The sequence below is a fragment of the Notechis scutatus genome, chromosome 5 (genome assembly GCF_049901735.1).
Source record: "Notechis scutatus isolate UNSWTSFEM ecotype Mainland chromosome 5, rNotScu1.2, whole genome shotgun sequence".
In the NCBI taxonomy this organism is placed as follows: domain Eukaryota; kingdom Metazoa; phylum Chordata; class Lepidosauria; order Squamata; family Elapidae; genus Notechis; species Notechis scutatus.
The window spans coordinates 68,407,881-68,427,828 of NC_142013.1; the positions used below are offsets into that span (position 1 = coordinate 68,407,881).

The 19,948-nt window shown below is 39.4% G+C and overlaps 1 protein-coding gene across 2 annotated transcripts in view; it reads right to left on the minus strand.

Moving 5' to 3' along the window:
* Positions 1–16,699: 16,699 nt before the first annotated feature.
* Positions 16,700–19,948, minus strand: part of PHEX (phosphate regulating endopeptidase X-linked) — a 145,672-nt gene continuing 142,423 nt past the window's right edge. For both annotated transcript variants that reach the window (XM_026674905.2, XM_087966916.1), the window contains one exon: positions 16,700–19,117. In XM_026674905.2, the coding sequence (XP_026530690.1) occupies positions 19,015–19,117 (103 nt within the window). In that variant the 3' untranslated portion in view covers positions 16,700–19,014. The remainder of the gene's footprint in view (positions 19,118–19,948) is intronic.

A 19,948-nucleotide genomic window follows, 5' to 3' on the forward strand; every position in this document is an offset into this window, starting at 1 on the left:
AAATTATACAGCCTTATCTCAGCTGGAGCTTAATAAACTTGATTTAAGTAGGCCTATAAACAGGAACAAAGAAGAAAATCCTTTTCTATTTTTAAAAGCACCCTTAAGTGGACTCAAGGATATAGGCTGAACAGCAAGATCCTCTTAGTTCAATAAATGTTCTCAGTTAAATGTACCGTATATCCAGTGGTGGGATTCAAATAATTTAACAACCGGTTCGCCCAGGGTCAGGTTGGCTGTTGGGGGAGGTGTGGCCCACCAATCCATTCTCCAGTTCTGCTGCACATGCGGGACGAGCCTCCCACAACAGCCAATCTGACCCTGGATGAACTGGTTGTTAAATTTCCACCCTTTGCCAAAAGGCTGTTTCCGAGGGTGGTTGTCTGCACATTGGTCTCGCAGCTGTTCCAGCTTTGTGGACACGGCACCTTTAAGAGGTGAGGTTTCTGAGGAATGAGGGGGTGTTGTCAATAGAGACAAGGAGTTAATGCACCCAAGAGCTCGCACAGGAAGGTGAAGAATTGGGGGGAAGTGGAGGGATTTCCCCCTCCCCATGGAGCTGTGTGCAAGGGGTGTTGGTCAGTCTGTGGGCAAAAGTGAAAGGGGCAAGTATTTAAGTTGGCAGCATGATCGAAGCTGAGTCCAATCAATATAGGGGAGACTGCAGGGTTAGTTTGGCCAGGCAAATTAACCCCCACACACACACACTATAAAAGTGGATCCCTGGTGCTGTGCTGCATTGGAGAAATGGGCAATGGACCAGCCAGCATGAGGGAAGCAGGAAGAGCAGGGAAAGAGGGAAAGCAGCCTCCTCCTTCCCTCATGCTGCCTGGTCCATTGCCCATTTCTCTATTGCACCACCATGTAATGCAGCTTGCCCCACTCACCACCACCCAGATGCCCTTGCTTCCCCCAAGAATTTCTTTGCTTACCTTATTCTCAGCTCTGTCGCATTTCTCAGTTGCGTTTCTAGCTGTCAAGTGCAGAAAAACACGTGGGACTAAAAGTTGAATCAATCAATTCCAACTTTGCGAGATTTTTTTTTTTGCGAGAAGTTGGAATTGATTGAAGAAAGAAATGTGACAGAGCTGGGAATCTGGTAGGCAAAGAAATGCTTGGGGGAAGCAAGGGCATCTGGGTGGTGGTGAGTGGGACAGTGGTTGCTGGGTATGCTTGGCGAACTGCTCAATGAACTAGTGCAGGCGGATGTAGAGTGTGCCCGGATGCAGTCGCAGGCCAGGAGGGTGGCCTTGCTTGGGTGCAGGAATGGTAACAGGAATGGGGAGACCTGCAGGGGAGTAGGAGGAAGAGGAGGAAGGACTCTAGTCTGGACCTGCGGAGAGAGGGAGGGACACCCCCTTCACCCAACCACCACACCCACCTACAGGCCACTATCTATAAAGAGGCTGCCCAGGTAGCGACACAGTGACAGCAGCAGCTCATGGGTCATAGCACCACATGGGAATCGAGCCTGAGCCCCTCTTCACAGGACCCCCAACTTCCTTAGGGCAGAGTTGGCTGTGGGCGCTAGATCAGCCCCCTGCGAAGCCCTCATCTTCCAAGAAGCCTAGCCAAGGCCTCGCTCACTCAGGCTGAGGTGCCTGGACTCCTGGTGACAGATGGGATCCTTCAGGCACTTAGCTTGGCCATCTGTTTAGTAGCTCCAGCCCTTCCCTCAGGCACGTTACAGCTGTCTTGGGGTTTTGCCTGCATGGACATTGTTTGCAGGGCAGGGAGCCAGTTAGAGAAGCACCGAGATGCCAAAATGGCCTCTGGAGAGACCAGGCAAGGTGGGGAGGGGCTGGAAAGGGAGGGGCGAGCTGCGAGGTGGGTTGATTCAGCCGGTTCACAGAACTGCACACAATGTTAACTACTGGTTCAGTGACCCAGTGAGGACTGGCTGAATCCCATCACTGCTTATACCATAACATGACATTGGTTAATAGACTGTGTTCTATTGCATGTGTTCATGTGTGTGTGTGAATGTCGATGTTTCTTTGTGTGTGTATGTGTCCCTCACAAATGGCCTCAACATAAAGAAGTACAGGTAAACAAAAATTTCAAATCTTGTTGATTCTTCTAGAATGAAAGTATCACAATGGAATCAATAATCCTATTTCTGTTGGGTTAATATTGACAAATTAGATGACAAGACACAGCTCTCTAGATATAATGGAGGTCTAAAAATAGAAATATCATTATATAATTCAGTTTCAGGCTCATTCCATTTCTAACCATAGCATCCCCTGGAAAAACTAAATTGATAGTACACTTGAATCTTATGCCAATTAATTGGATGACTCAGAATAATAAAATGAATTGTATAGCTTGAAGGAATAATAAAGAATGAAGGAAATTGATAGAAAGTCTCTGAAGAACACTAGAAATTCTTGTATTACATATGAATTATGTATCTAATGGAAATGTTAAAATCTAAGGGATAACTTATTATAGTCCTGTGTCAACAATAACAAAGAAACAAAAAAGATGAAGCTGTGATTAGTCAATGGTTAAAGTTGAAAATGAACAAAGTAATCTCACTTATAGCAAAGGTAGAGATCTAGTGGCCTTTTGGATATTATTGGATTCCAAATTGTATCAGTCCCCATAGGGAGAAACTGAGGGAATTTAATATCAGATTTTCTCGCCTGCTGCCTTGTCAGATGCTATGGCAGTTTTCAAGATGATTATTTTGGGGGGAAATCTAAAAATGATACATGGAATAAATCACAATGTTCTTTTACTTTGACACCAAACTCCCCCCTAATTTGTGCTAGTTTAAAAAATAGATTTTAAAAATATATGAAAAGAGGGCAGCATGTGGCAGAATTTAGAATTACTCACTATGGAAGAGGTTGCCTCATTAATATATATTTTGCTTAATATTTTAACTTTCATGATTGCTTATAATAAAATAGAAGCCAATAATAAAAATCAAATATGATAAGTTGAAACTGGTTTACTAGCATTGTTTAATTGAAGGAACTTAGAATGTTCCATCTCTGCCAATTCATTCTAGCTGGTAGAAGCCATGGAAAACAGGCAATCCTTCAATTATTGGGCCCTATGTCATGTAGGACTTTATTGATGATTATCAGCATCTAGAATCTCACTTAGAAGAATATTAACAATTAGCATAGTCCATGAAGCAGAGTTATTACATGGACACACTGAAGTATGCCCATCACTGCCTGTATTGCTACATTCTGGACCATTAGAAACTTCCGACTCTTCTTCAAAGACAGCACCAATATAATAGTCAAGTTGCAAGGTGATTAGGGTATGAGGGACTGTCTCTAGGGCCTCCAGAACTAGGAAGGGACTTAATTAATATACAAGATGAAGCTATGCAAAGCCCTTCTTGCCAGTGTTGCCAACTGCTTTTGAGTGTACTCTTCACTCCAAAAATACTCCTAGATTGTGCTCCTGAATGGAAAGCTGCAGCCTTATACATGACTAAAGATGGAAAATCCCCAGATCCCCTAAACCTAACTCTACCTGCATTATAACTATATGTTTCACCTCTTGGAGATTTACTTGCCAATTACTTGTGACACAAAAGACAAAGAGAACTTTTCTCACCATTAGATACCATTGTACAATGTTTAATTGCCTCAAGCAGCTAAATCTGCTAATCCATAAAAACATGAATTAGTCATTTCTTATTATTGTCTGTCAGAGAGACCATTGCATCATAACTTCCTGCCCAGCTATAGTGTGCTATGCTTTTTTGGAAGATTAGTACAATAGAATGCTGTTCTGCCACAGATACCACAATGTCTTGTTACACAATAATGGTTGTGACATTCTTGACCAAGTTTGAGTTCTGGTTATAATTTCCCTATTCATCATGCAGAATTTTAGAATTAAATCATTTTGCTAAAATTGCATCAGCAAATTCTATAAACATTTACAGTTGTAGAAATTGCCCTCAGTCCAGGATTCTCCAGTTGTGTTGAACTTCTACAACAACCATGATGGTTGGGGTTCAAAGGGAATTGAAGTCTAATTCAGATGTGGTGGGGGACTAGATTGGAGAAGGCTAGTAGAGTGGGTTTGGTTTGTTGAATACATGCATCTTCCTTGCTAAAATTCTTAATACAAATGTTTGAATGGTTTTGAATCATTTACTAACAGCAGTGCACCGCAATTTGATAGGGAAGCCTTCCTGAGATAGCATACCAATTTAAATTCCTTAAAATTTTCCTCTCTTTTCCCAGAGGCTGCAGAACTAATTCAGCCATTTCCTTTTGTCAGATTTATAATAATTAAAGAAACCTTCACTTTTGTGTTTCACTCACAAGTCTTTAGCAGCAGATTGGCGGTTTAAGGATAAGTGCTGGAGTTAGAGGGCAACATGTTTTTCAGCAAAAGTGTAAAGGTACTACAAGGTGCAAACCAAACGTGGCAATGGCAATTCTGTACATTTAAAACCAGTTCCATAAAGAGAAAGATTTGAATAGAAAAAGAAGCATATGGATGCAGCAACAGTTCCTAAGCAACTCTTGTCTGCAAGCTCTTTTGACCTATTCTTGCAGATATTGTTTAATCAAGATTAATAAAAACAATTCTCAAGGAGGCTGGACATCAGTGGTAGGATTCAAATTTTTTTACTACCAGTTCTGTGGGCGTGGCTTGGTAGGTGTGGCAGGGGAAGGATACTATATGTATCATCTCTTAGTATAGAGGTGGTGAATTTGCCAATGGACAAAAGATGTGTCCGCTACTGAATCTTGCCTTTTTAGAGCATGGTTAAATCTGTCACAATTAGTGAAATATCCACTTAGAGGTGGTACTTTCATTCTCCAAGTACTCAAAAACAATTGGTTCTCAACTGCAAATAACCTCAACTACACAAAATAAGACAACTCACATGGTCCACTCACCATGGCCTCTGATTAGATGGACTCGAGGTGGCCAATGATGGTGAAAATGCTTTCTTCCCTATTTTGGTTAAATATAAAGTACTTGTAATCTCAGCAGCTGATATTAATCCCTTCTTTCTCTTCTCTCCTATTGCAAGATGCCTATTGCAAGTGGATGCTACCTATCTAAACAGCTCCATTCATAAGGAAACAAGCATAGCCCATTCATATCAAACAAACCAGGCAGACCAGGAATAGGGAAATGATGGGAATTAAAATCTACACCCCACTACCCAATTACAAGAACAGGACAAGACTTTTAAGACATAATAGGATTTACTCGCCACCACTGGAATAGCAAAAGACACAAGGCTCACCACATTGCACAACCCCATGAAGCATCCCAATCACAAAACCCCAGAACCCTATAAAAATCCATCCACTCACCCAACCAATTGGTCAGCTGCCCTAGAACTGAATTGCTGAATGTCACTTTGCTTCTGAAATAAACTTCCTTCCAAAGATGATTTCAATCTTTTAATTTCAAAAGGCAGTGGAGTTTGTTGTTATTTTTTCTTTTCTTGTGTGTTCTCCCAGCAGGAAAAACAAGTGAATTTTCTTCCAACAACAACTATAGGTTGAAGAGTACAATTGAAGCATATGCAGTAAATGAATTCAAGAATAAACTTGATTAAAAGGTCAGAATGTTAACAATGGGAAGGCTGTTGTATGAATGATGGTGCCAATGGAAAAAATATAGTGTGCTTAATGAATAGCTTGAACCTTTTTATGTATGTATGTGAAGGTTAAATCTGTGCCAGATGAGTGAAAGGGTTTTGTTATTTTTCCTTGATATAAAGGGAAATCTACCAAATACAAGGCTATAGGGAGATTAGTTTATTAAATGTGCCAGGGAAGCTGTTTGTCCTGATTCTGATTGAAAATATGTGAGAAGTGACAATGAGGAAAAAATAAAAAATGCAATGTAGTTTTAAGCTTGGGAAGGATTTTGAGCACCCTGTTTATTCTTTATAAGCAACAAGGAAGAGGAATAGATGCATTTATTTAAGAAGGAAGTTTTCACAAGTATGCTTGCTCATTTAGAAAAACCGCAAAATCTTCTGGATGAATGGAAACTTCATAACTCATTGTTGATCAGATTAAATCAGTATATGATGGAAATAAAAAATGTGTTAGAATAAATGGAATGATTCGTGATGGGTTCAAAATTCAGCAGAGAGGAAAGAAAGTTTTTTGTGATTTCTCTTAGTTGCTTAATGTATTTATGGACCAAATGTATATGGAATGCTTGAAGTTAGATTGTACAATGCAATGAGAAATATGCATCTGAAAAATAATGTATTAAAAGAGAACATGCATGTCTTTGACAGGAAAAACTTGCAGTACAAACTAATTTTTTTAAAGACAAGTGCATAGTAAAACAGGAGGCGATAATGATTAGAATGAATGGATGCGGAATGAAGTAGATTGGACACAAAAGAGAGTGATTAGTAAGAAAGAATAAGTAAGAATGCCTTTCTTTTTTATTTCATGACCTTAATTATTTCATTTGCTTATTATTTCTTAGTCCTCTTCTGCATTTTGTATATTTATTTCTTTGTATCCCACCTTTATTATTTTTACAAATAACTCAAGGTAGCAAATATATCTACTAATAATCTTTCTTTCTCCTATTTTTCCCACAATAACAACTCTGTGAGGGGAGTTGGGTTGGCTGTCCAAAGTTACCCAGCTTGCTTTTACGGCTAAGGTGGGGCTAGAACTCACCATCTTTGGATTTCCAGCCTGGATCCTTAACGCCTAGGCCAGGGGTCTGCAACCTTAATTTTCAAAGAGCCATTTGGACCCGTTTCCCACAGGAAAAAAAAAACACCGTTTGTCTCTGTCTCTGTCTCTGTCTCTGTCTCTCTCTCTCTTTGAGGAACAAGCATGAGCCACAGCAGAGGCTTCCCTTTGGGTGACCCTCCTCCACCCCCTCTTTCTCCTCTCACGATCCCCTTGTCAGCTGTGGCAGGGCCCCGGAGGGTGCACATGAGCAGGGACACCCTCCTTTAGCAAGTGGCCAGGTTTGGCCAAAGCTCAGCAAAGGTGCATATGGAGCGTGTGGCCACTCACTTGAGGAGAGTCACCTCACTCATTCGCACCCTCACCACCACAGCCAGCCAGGAGATCATGAGAGGAGGGAGAGGAGGAGGAGGGAAGCCTCCACTGCAACTCGCGCTTATTCCTAAGCCAGGGCGGATTTCCCAAAAGTTCCAAGAAGAAAGAAAAGGAGTAGTGAAGAGCCCCAAGGAGAGCTCTCTGGCTTGGCCGAACCTTGGCTTTCCGAGAGAGAGAAGAGACAGAGACAGAAAGAGAGACAGAGATATACACAAACACACACACACACACACACACACAGAGAGAGAGAGAGAGAGACAGACAGACAGACAGACAGACAGACAGAGATACACAGCTGGTTTTCTAAAGAAGACTGTGGTTCTTGGCCTTAATTTTTCTTATCAAGGCTGACTGCACATTCACACAAGTAATTTCTTTTCTCTCCTAATACTAATCTAGACTTGACAGCAGGAAGAGCAAGCCTTTTTGTTGGAGGTAGCTGCTTTAGCTTCAGTAGATTTACATCACCACTCATATTCCCAGGAAATGCTGCAGATAATAATGAAAAGTGTAAAACCAATATGCTCAAGTGGATGCTTTTAGCAGATAACATGCTGTGTGAATGTGGAGACACAGAGCCTGGCTCATCTGCTGGTATGTTGGCTACTATCAGAAACATGTACAGATAATGACTTTTTTTGGCCAATGACTAAGCAAAGAAGGTAGCTTCATTTTGGCAGTTTAAAGTTTCATCTAGACATGGAAGAAGAAGAAGAAGCTTGTGGTTGGTGATTGATTTTCTGAATGTTGATTCCTGAGCTTATCCCTGTAATTTTCTTGCCAAAGTTTTTTCAGAAGTAGTTCAGAAGTAGTAGTGCCTCCATTCTGGGGCTGAAAGTGGCTGGCCCTAAGAAACTTACCTGGCTTGATGCCTTAACCACTACACCAAGCTGGCATATTTCTCTACAATTGTGGAACTAGCAGTTGTGAAACTAATTCAGAAATGTTTATGGGGAGTGAAAGGGTATCTCCCAAAATATCTTTAATGCATATGCACTTAGTTCATGAAAGCAGTGTCTTTTCAGTAACAAAACTTAATGACTTTTAGGTAGGCCTTTTAAGCCAATTGGAAAGAGAATTGAGTTGCCATAGAATTGAATATGCAGTGCATTCACAAAGTATTTAGACCCCTTTCACTTTTGTCAATATTGTTATGCTGCAGCCTGATACTACAGTTGTTGAAATTAATTTCTTATTAATTTACACTCAATACCCCATAATGACAAAATGAAAACAGAGGTTTAGAAATGCCTGTAAATTTATTAAAAAGGAAAAACTGAAATATCACATTGGTATAACTATTCAGACCCTTTACAACAACATTTGAAAGTTAGTTCAGGTGCTTCCCATTTTTCTTGATCATTGCTGACATGATTCTATACATTGATAGGAGTTTACCTATGGTAAATTACATTGATTGGACATGATTTGGAAGAGCATACACCTCTCTATAGAAGGCCTCACAGCTGACAATGCATACTGTAGCAGAGCAAAAGCCATGAGGTCAAAGGAACTTCCTGAAGAGCTCAGAGACAGGATTATGGCAAGGCATAGTTCTGGGGAAGGCTACAATAAAATTTCTGCTGCACTGAAGGTTCCTAAGAGCACAGTGGCTTCCATGATTCTCAAATGGAAGACATTTGGCACAACTAGGATTCTTCCAAGAGCTGGTCACCCAGTCAAACTGAGCAATCAGGGGAGAAGAGCCTTAGTAAGAGAGGTGGCTGAGAACCCCATGGTCACTCTGACTGAGCTCCAGAGATCCTGTGTGGAGATGGGACAAAGTTCCAGAAGGACAACCATCACTGCAGCCCTGCACTGAGCTGGACTTTATGGCACAGTAACTAGATGAAATCTTCAGTGCAAAATACATGAATGCCCACTTGGAGTTTTTAAAAAAGCACCCTGAAGGATTTGAAGACTGTGAGGAACAAGATTCTTTGCTCTGTTAAAACCAAGATTGAACTGTTTGGCCTCAATTCTAAATATATCTGGATGAAACCAGGCACTGCTCATCACCTGCCCAATATCACCCCAACAGTGAAGCATGGGGATGGCAGTATCATGTTGTGTGGATTTTTTTCAGCAGCAGGGAGGATTGGTCAGGGTTGAGGGAAAGCTGAATGCAACAAAGTACAGGGACATCCTCAATGAAAATCTGTTCCACAGTTCTCAGGACCTCAGACTGGGCTGAAGGTTCACTTTCCAACATGACAACGATCCTAAGCACACAGCTAAGATACAATGCCCAAGTGGCTTAAGGACAATTCTGTGAATATCCTAGAGTGGCCCAGCCAGAGATGTGTCTTGAACCCTATTGAACATCGCTGGAGGGACCTGAAAATGGCTGTCCACCGATGATCGCCATCCAACCTGACTCAACTTGAAAGGATTTACAAGGAAGAATCAGAAAATCCCCCAATCCAGCTGTTGCAAAGCTTGTCGCATTCTTTAGTTTATAGCCTTTTTCCTGATGCCTATTTATCCTGTGCTTTAATTCACCTTCTTGGGAATCTAAGGGGGGAGGACCATCCGTTTTACCTCAGTTCCAAAACCTCTAGCAAGAGACGCCTGAGAACAGCTTATCACCTGCTCAACCTGTGATTCTCAAAACAACTTCACACCTGTGGATTGGCTTATTCAACATTGGACTGAGGAGTGAGGTTTCTAACTGTTTTATGCTAACTGAATTGACCTGGAAAGTTTAGATCCTGCTTCCTTTGTCCTGCAATCCCTTCCTTCAATAAAAGGTTCCTTTTGAATTGTCAATTGTTTCAAGAGTTATAGAATAGAATCCTTTATTGGCCAAGTGTGATTGGACACACAAGGAATTTGTCTTGCTGCAAATGCTCTCGGTGTACATAAAAGAAAAGATATATTCGTCAAGAGTCAAGAACCATAAGGTGCAACACTTAATAGCAGTCAATAAGCAATCAAATCGTACTAGGAAACAGTCAATATAAATCATAAGGATACAAGTGACAAAGTTACAGTCATATAGTCACAAGTGGGAGGGGATGGGTGATAAGGAGTGATGGGAAGATTAATAGTAATAGTAGTGCAGACTTTCTAAATAGTTGGACAGTGTTGAAGGGATTATTTGTTTAGCAGAGTGATGGCGTTCGGGGAAAAACTGTCCTTGTATCTAGTTGTTTTGGTGTGCAGTGCTCTATAGCGTCATTTTGAGGGTAGGAGTTGAAACTATGTCAGGGATGTGAGGGGTCTGTAAATATTTTCACAGCCCTCTTTTTGACTCGTGTAGTGTACAGGCCTTCAATGGAAGGCAGGTTGGTAATAATTGTTTTTTCTGCAGTCCTAATTATCCTCTGAAGTCTGTATCTGTCCTGTTGGGTTGCAGAACCAAACCAGTCAGTTATAGAGGTGCAGATGACAGACTCAATAATTCCTCTGTAGAGGTTCCTTGGGCAGTTTGAGCTTTCTGAGTTTGTTCAGAAAGAACATTCTTTGTTGTGCTTTTTTGATGACATTTTTGATGTTAGGTGTCCATTTTAGGTCTAGGGTACAATAAGCAATCAAATCATACTAGGAAACAGTCAATATAAACCATAAGGGTACAAGTGACAAAGCTACTTTAGAATTTTCTAGAACCTAGAAATTTGAAGGTCTCTACTGTTGATACTGTGTTGTCTAGTATTATAAGAAGTGGCAGTATGAGAGGATTTCTTCTAAAGTCTACCACCATTTCTACAGTTTTGAGTGTGTTCGGTTCCAGATTGTTCCAGTTACACCATGAGGCAAATTATGCAACCTCCTGTCTGTATGCCGATTTGTCGTTTTCTCATATGAGACCAATCACTGTTGTATCATCTGCAAACTTCAGTATTTTAACAGATGGATCATTTGAGATGCAGTCATTGGTGTATAGGGAGAAGAGAAGTGGAGAAAGCACATAGCCTTGGGCGGGCCCTGTGCTAATTGTACAGGTATCAGATGTGATTCTGCCTAGCTTCACCTGCTGCTTTCTGTCTGTTAGGAAGCTTATGATCCACTTACAAGTGTGTTCAGGTACTACTAGCTGGATTAGCTTAGTTAGAAGAATGTCTGGAATGATGGTATTGAATGCTGAACTGAAGTCTAGAAAGAGGAGCCTTGAATAGGTATTTGGAGATTCAAGATGTTGTAGGATATAGTGCCGAGCCATATTAATAGCATCATCTGTCAATCTAGTAGCTCTGTGTGCAAACTGCATGGGATCTAACAGTGGATCTGTGATGGTTTTCAGGTGGGACAGCACTAACCTTTCAAAGGTTTTCATAGCTACAGATGTTAATGCAACTGGTCTGTAGTCATTCATTTCCCTGATGGAGAGCTTCTTTGGCACTGGGATGATAGTAGAGCATTTGAAGCAAGAAAGAACATAGCACAATAGTGCATCTAGTGATTTATTGAAGATTCGGTCAGCACAGACTTTTAAGCAAGAAGGAGTTATCTTGTCTGGCCTTGGTGCTTTTCCTGGTTTTTGTCTGTGAAATAGATCTTCCACTTCTTTTTTATTTTCTTGAATGGAGAGGAGAGGCAGACCCTTACACACACTGTATAGTTTAATCCATGGAGTTGAAATAATTACATTTATAAATTACAGCAATTTATTTTGTACACATTATCAAATAAATTGCTACACAGGAAATATTGCCTAAAGAAAATTGAGTCCAAAATACTTAGATACCATTTTCTATAATAGCACTGCTAATCCAAACCTGTAAGCATTGATTTAGGTCCAGTTATAATACTTTTCTTTCCTTTTTTTCTCAGAAGCTGGAAAAACTATTATACCTGATGGCAATCAAAGAGAAACAGCAGTGTTAATCCTAATAATTTTAAGAAAATCTATTAAATGATTTAAGTGGGGGGAAACCAAGAATTACTATCAAAAGAACCACATGGCAGGATTTTTACTAAAGTGAATTACTATAGCATTTTCATTATTAATACAATGAAATTGAGAAAATTGTGTGAAGAGAATTTAAGGGAAGAAATTTCCCTTGATTCTCTCTTTGCCTGACTATTTTTCATTTTTGTTCAATAAACCCCTTTGTTACTCAAGAAAACAAATGATCAAAAATCCTTCAGAATATTACATATAAACAAACATAATTACTTTAAAATTATTCTCTAATGTGAATTTTCAACTCTTTAGTTATTCCCTTCTTATTGTTTATTTCTGAGTCTATTAAAACATGGCAATTGTACTATACTGTACACTTTCATCTTGAATGTAATTATATAACCTGAGTTCCAAATTCTGGCCAAAATCTATCTTGAAGGACAGAAGAAAAAGGAATCCTATTGAACTAACAAATATCTTATGCTACATAAAAACCTAGTCATTCACTTATGAATTAAAATTTTGTTTGATTAGCACAAAGATGTCAAACCTGACTGTGTCACATGATCTATCATGACAATTTTTTGCCTTTGACAGGCCTGGATTAGCATGATTGTTGCTGTTAATTAAATGATTTAAATTGACCACATTTATACAAATTAGAATTTATTTCTTAGTAAATAAGCTCTGGATCCATGGTGTATATAAGTATACAAATAAAAAATGTAGACTCTAATTCCTGACTAATCACGAGCAAATAGTTGCAGTTCATATATGCAGCAAATACAGCAAGGTATATGTGTACTCAGTACAAGTGCTCAGATAGATATGGAACAGATTGGAAAATGTGAATGTAGAAGACCAATTCTGTTTAGAGATGCCAAGTATTGTTTGATGTTTATTTGCATTATATTGTTTCTGAATATATACTCCATTTTGTCCTTCTAGTCTTCCTTTCATATGCATCATCCTAAAAAAATGCTTTGTCAATATTCTGTTTCAGTATTAGTTTTCTAAAATTCAATATGCTTTTTAGGGATTCGGGTAAGTCTATTTTACAACCTACCCAGAGAGGACTTTGTGGTAAAAGTTATAAGAAATTACTCCCACAACTAAACTATGTTTAGCGTTACAGCATTTCATGCTACATAGATGCAGCTGCATCTTTGGTTGAATCAACAACTCTTTAGGTTGCACTCAGGGGTGGGATTCTACCAGTTGGCACCCATTCGCTAGAACAGGTTGTTAACATTCTAAGCAGTTCAGAGAACCGGTTGTTAGAAGAAATTACTGGCCTAATCCTGTAAGGAAGGCAGGAAGGAAACATTCTGGTGTTGCTTACAGAAACTGCCTCTCTGTTAACCCTTATTACATTCTTGGCAGGACTAGACTTCCTGTCTCTGGAACGTCTCTGCAGTTTTTCCCCCCTCCTTTGCTGATACTTTGCTTGTGTGGAGTGACCATTCAAAGTTACAATGGCACTGAAAAAAGTGACTTATGACCATTTTTCACACTTACAACTGTTGCAGCATCCCCACAGTCATGAGAGGCCAGGTGAGGAGATGTGTGCCTCGATGTGAGTGATATTGAGTTGGCCACACCCAGCCAATAACATGACCACCAAGCCATGCCCACCAGGCCACGCCCACAGAACCGGTTGTTTAAAAATTTGAATCCCACCCCTGGTTGCACTTGCTATTTATTTTCAGGTACAAACTTCAATATCTAGGTAACTTCCTACCCCAAATCCTATGACATAATCTGTTTTAAATAATTTTTCCTCCTGTCAAAGAGGAAATTAATTAATGTAGTTCAAGTCTCCTGGCTCTTTGAATGCTTGACTGACCAGTTTCCATGGATTCCTACTATCATAAAATGTGCAACTGAGAGGCATAATTTTTTTCTTGTGAACAACAAAGGTAAATATAAACATTGTGTCAAAGCCAAATATGCCACACACTAAATTATGATTTTTATCTGATGAGGTAAGGTTATTAGCACATATCAAAGCTCTATTCTCACCATTTAAATGTTTAGAAATGAGCCATACTGAATTTCTGGTTCGCTAGCTCCCTATAAACCTTTTCAAGTTTCTGCAAAAAGAAGAAAAAGAGTAAAACAAAGCAGAGTTTGGTATTATGTCTAAATTTATTTTAATATGATCTGTTTTAACAACACTAAGACAGCAATCAGAAGATGGAAACATGTTTTGAATTTATTTTCATTTTTTAAAAATCTATTCCAAAAAGACAAAATCCTTCCATGTACATTTGCCTCTTTAGAAGCATCTATCTAAAAACATCTATCTTTGTTTAATACAAATTATGAGAAAATTCTCATCTCCAGAGGCAGGGGTGGGATTCTACCGCTTTGGGCCAGTTCGTGCAAACCGGACATTAATTTTACATGCAGTTCTGCAAACCGATAATTCTGAAGAACAGCTGGCCCCGCCCATCCCTCCCTTCCCCTCCCAGGAGTCCCTGCGAGGCCTGTCTGGCTCCAAGGTAGCCTCCTGGGAGTAAAAACGGGCCATGGGGGGGGGGGGTCCGGCACTGCCCCCCCCATTTTTGCTCCCAAGAGCCTCCAGGGAGACTTGCTAGGCCGAAAACGCCCCCCCACACACACACACACATCCTGCTTTTGCTCCTAGGAGGCTCCAGGAGGACTTGCTAGGCCCCGTTTTGGGCCTAGGAGGCCTCCCTGCAGCCTCCAGCCATCCAATATGCCTGGATTCAGTGTTTAGCCAAAAGAACATTTGGAGCTAATACAGTATTGATTACTGCCTTGGGAATGGTCTAGGTAAACAAAACTGTGAAGTCTCCTAAAACTGTTGGAGCCAATCTTCTTTCTTTATTCCATATCCTCCTCTTCAAAACTAGTAAGTTGCTCTGCTTTTTCATGCCAGGCTTAGGGTGGTAAGATAAGTTCAAGCGGATTTTGTAGAGAACAGCTTTCCTTTAGGTCTCATTCATTTGCTCAGTTTCAGAACATACATTTCCAAAGCATAATTCAGACTACTCAGCAGTTTGCCTAGCTGCTGCTTCATTGCTTCTATTGCTGTCACAACCTTTATGGAGTCCAATGGCCTTTTAAGTTTGACAAGCAAAAAACACAGTAAATATTTCTCACAAATATTTTCCCTCTTCCACTTTGTGGTTCAATATTTAACATACAAAATTACATGCTGTGTACTATTCAGGCAGTTTGCAAACTTGTGTTTTTTGTTATTGGAAGGCAATTCTTTAATTTGAAGATGGTGATAAATTCTTGGTAATAAAATGGCAAGAAGGCTCACTTCTACTTGTCATTTAGAAAAGGTTAAAAAGAATGAGAAGGTTAACTTTTGCTTTGTTTCCAATCTACTTTTCCTGACTTGGTCTTCATAAAAAGTAGCTTTGGAATTGAAATAAAATAAAGTGTTAAAATAAAATTCTTTCTGATTAAGCACAAGTATGCAAAAAGTTTCAAGATTAATCCAAGATGTTTAATGTCTTTAAATATCTGGATGTTATACTAAGGTTTAAGTCAGAGTCTTCAAACTTGGCAACTTTAAGACTTGTGGACTTCAACTCCCAGAATTCTCCAGCTGGGGGAGTTGAAGTCCACAAGTCTTAAAGTTGCCAAGTTTGGGGACCCCTGGTTTAAGTAGAAAAAGATTCCAGCTGAAAATATACCATGAATAGCATAGAAATGCATGGTAGTCTTCTTTTTTCTTTTTTTCTTTCTTTCGCTTAAAAGGAAGAAGAAAAAGAAAGGGAGGGATGGGATGGGAGAAAGAAAGGGAGGGAGGGAAGGGAAAAAGAGGGGAGGGAAAGGAATGTGAATGAGATATAGAAGAATGGGGGGATGGATAGAGGGACGGAGGGAAAGAAAAAGGAGAGGAAGGAAGGACCACAAACCCTGGCACTAGATGCAGCTTCAGAGGATGCTTTGAAACAGTACAGCAATCCAGGGACCTCAGAGTCATCTAGTCCAAGCCCGCACCAAGAGCATTGTTAAAGTGAGTTTCTATCTTTTTACCCATGCAGTCACATGACCACCAAGTCACACACAGTCAGTCATGTGACTACCAAGCCATGCCCAGCCAGCCACATGACCACCAAACCACACTCACAAATTAGGCTATGCCCACAGAACCAGTTGTTAAGAAATTTGAATCCCACCCCTGTCCAGAGGTCTCCTAACATAGATCCTAATTGGAAATAAGCACCTAAAAGTTCCTTTGGGCAACCAAGTATGGAATTTGTATTCTGATTTTATGTTACAATGAATATTGAACTATAGCAAAGTTGTGATCAATATTTTGTAATCCAAAACTTAGTCTTTTGTAAATAATAACCATATCCTTTCCTGTTATTTGTGCTGCACTCACTGTGAGCACAATATTCAACTATGGCTAAGGGGTGCGGTGGTCTAATATCTAAAACACTGGGCTTATCAACTAGAAGGTTGGCAATTCGAGACCCATGTGACAGGATGAGCTCCCATTCTTGTCCCAGCCCCTGCCAATTTAGCTGTTGAAAAGCATGAAAATGCAAATTGATAAATAGGTACCACTTTGGTGAGAAACTAACAGCATTCCATGCACCTCAACATATAGTCATGATGACTCATGCTAGCTAAATGACTACAGAAGTGTCTTCAGACAATGTGGCTCCCTCAGCTCAATAGAGATGAGCACTGCCCCCTAGAGTCAGACACAACTGTCCTAATATAGCACAAATGCTCCTTTATAGGCAACTGAATGGTGTTTGATACTTGGATATCTTTCTTCTTGTTCACATTAAGAAAAAGAACAAAAAATATATTAGAGTAGCCTTGCAAGATTTATTTATTAAAAACTTATCATATATTGTTTTCACAAGTGAGCTCAAAAGCAGATTACAGTGGAAAATGTCATACAATATATAAAAAAGCTATCACTTTAATCATCTTCATCTGTGATTTGAGAATGGTTGTATTATATGATCATTAACTAAATTATCCGATTTCAAGCAATTTTTATATGGATATATTTTTTCCTCTAAAAGGTAAACAATTTAAACAATTTTTTAAAAAACAGAAAAAAAGATATAAGATTATTTCACTCTTTACTCAAATCTTTACCAGCAAGAATCCTACTGTTAATATAGTATAGTTAACACTTTCTATCTGTGGAATCTTTTTATATTGTGATCCTAGGGCCCTAAATTGACCCTGCTATAGTAATGCTGTCACTGCAAGCCTAAAATACTAGAAATGGTCAAGTCTTTTGAACTAAATTATAATTGACTCCCTTGAGTCCATCTGCAGCTGTGAATTGGCATTGTCACTTCCAATATCTCTGCAAAACATTGCAATTATTGAACCAATTCTGTAACTACACCCAAGGTAAGTTTGAAACTCGCCTTAAGACAAAAGAGTGCTAGGTTCCATATCAGAAGCTGCCCCTTTCAGCCTTCCTACTCCAAGATTAACATCAGACCAACAATCAAATAAACAATACCCCAATCAAAAAACTACGAAACAAGCCAACATTAAACAGCCTAACCAAAGAATCTCTAAGACTACTCCCACCAACACTGACAGGGCAAGCTACTAGAATATAAACTGACAGTAAACTGCACTCCTTACTGATGATGTTACCTAGTTTAGGTAATGAACTGTCTGCAAGAAAAGAAGCAAGCTCATAGAGCACCAAAGATCCCTCTTTTCTACTTTGCAAGAAAATGGTGGTATCTGGGAAGAAGTTCTTCACTTTTTAAAACAAGTAGACATTCTATAATGCTACAAAACATCTGCCTCATTCCCAATTCTGTTCATGCCTAGATCACTATATTATGTAGATTAAAATCACTCATGTAGAAAATTTACTCTTTGCATATTATCAGAAGCATCTGTCATGAAGCCAATGTGCAATTAGCTGAGCAAAGATTTTATATATTTAACCAGTGTGGAGGCAAATAGCCACAATATCTATGTTGCTAAAGATTTGTGGAGAAAGTGCTTAAATTGGCATTACAGGATCATGCATCTGACTTTTAAATGATTATACTTGTTTCAAACTTACCTTTTTATTATATTATAAAATAAATGATGCCCACAATTCAGGTAAAATATTTGTAATCCATTACATAAATTGAAAAATAGATTACGAGTTTGTGTGTATCATACATATATGCAAATGCAATTATAGGTTGAAGAAAGCATGCATGTCTGAAGCCAAAACTGAACCCAATGTGCTTCATTAGTATATTCCACCATATAACTCAGAGTGGCAGTGGAAAGAGAATAGGTTAAGCAACCTTATTCTTAAAGTACTGGTCCCAAAGATCTCTCTGATCAATACCTCAAGAAAGTAGAGGAAAGATCAGAGGTGGTATTCAGCAGGTTCTGATCAGTTCTGGAGAACTGGTAGTGGAAATTTTGAGTAGTTCAGAGAACCAGCAAATACCACCTCTGACTGGCCCTTCCCCCCATCTATTCTCTGCCTCCTGAATCCCAGCTGATCGGCTGGGTCTTCTTTTGTTGCCATGCACAGGAGAACGGAGCTGGAAAGCAGGTTAATGGGGTGAGGAGGGAATGGGATTTTGCAGTAACCTTCCCCAGGAGTGGGGAGGGAATTGAGATTTTACAGTAGCCTTCCCCAGCCACGCCCACCAGGCCATGCCCATAGAACCAGTAGTAAAAAAATTTGAATCCCATCACTGGGAAAGGTGTACATGATTGCTGAAAATCAGATTTTATCTGTGTTTGTATGGTTTGGGATATAGTTTGACAAATTTGAAATACCAGCATGACTGCTATAAAAAAAGTGGAAATGTACATTTATAATCTTATAATGTTGGTGTTGTTTTGCTTCACAGCAATGAGAATACTATAGTACAATTTTTTACAGGTTATGAACTGTATAAAGACACTTTTTTTAAAAAAAATGCCTGTTCTTTTCTACATACTACATTTTGAATTATCCTTGCTTGTGAGAAGCAACTCAATAATGCCAGATCCAGTTGGGTCAAGCACCAGGATGGGAATGCTACACAGCAAAATAATATTGGTATGTACTTGATCAATGCAATTCTGAAGCAATAGTAGGCCAGTGAAACGAAGACATGATTTCTACATAGGATTTCAGAGGAAGCACTACCAAATTCGACAGGAATCTGCACCTCGATTCATTGTAGTATTTTCTGGACAGTTGAAAGCTTTCCAGAATTCTTCAAAATTACTCATAGCACCAATAACTCTGAAGTGGAGAAAGAAAAGGTAAATTTGCAAATTAGTTTAATACTGTGCCTCATATTCTTAATACATATAAGTAGTGATTCATTTTCAAAACCTTCATTTTGATTTCCTGTAGAAAAACATGCTATGATCCAAACTGGGCTGATCACTGGGACCAGCAGTTTATCTTTTTTCGGACTTGTACTGGAGTCTATCTTCAGGGAACTCTGACAGAATGAAGCAGAGTGAACATGCTTCTGCTAGAGAGAATTCCCTGAAGATGGGCTCCAGTATGAGCCTGAAATCTTGGAGGACAAAACCACTGGTCTCTGTTGCCAACCTATATTGGATCCTGCAACATTATCCTGGGACATGTTTAATTGCCTTCATTCATGAAACATGCTAACTCAAGCTACCACTGCTATGGCACCTTATCATTCCAGATAACATGTAAAATCCTTTATAAGGTTCACCACCCACTTCCTGGGTACATTAGGTGACAATATTTGATAGTGATTTCAGGCTACAAAACCTTCATTTTGATTTCCTGTAGAGAAACATATGCTATTTCAAGCTAGCCCTGCTACTTCATTATACCATTTCAGCTAACATATAAAATCCTTTAAAAGGCTCACCACTTTAATGTACCTGTGTACATTAGGTAATGTTATTTGATAAGTTCTGGAGATAAGATGCCCAAGGACAAGACACAATCTTGTTGATGAGGATATACCATTAATTTGTATGTCATTCCAGCTTTTCAGGCATTCTAGTCTCCTGCTTGTTCATTGCCTGCAGCAGCACATTAAACAAGGATCTCAACAGTAGTGCCTCTTTTGTCCTGATAGTTTTC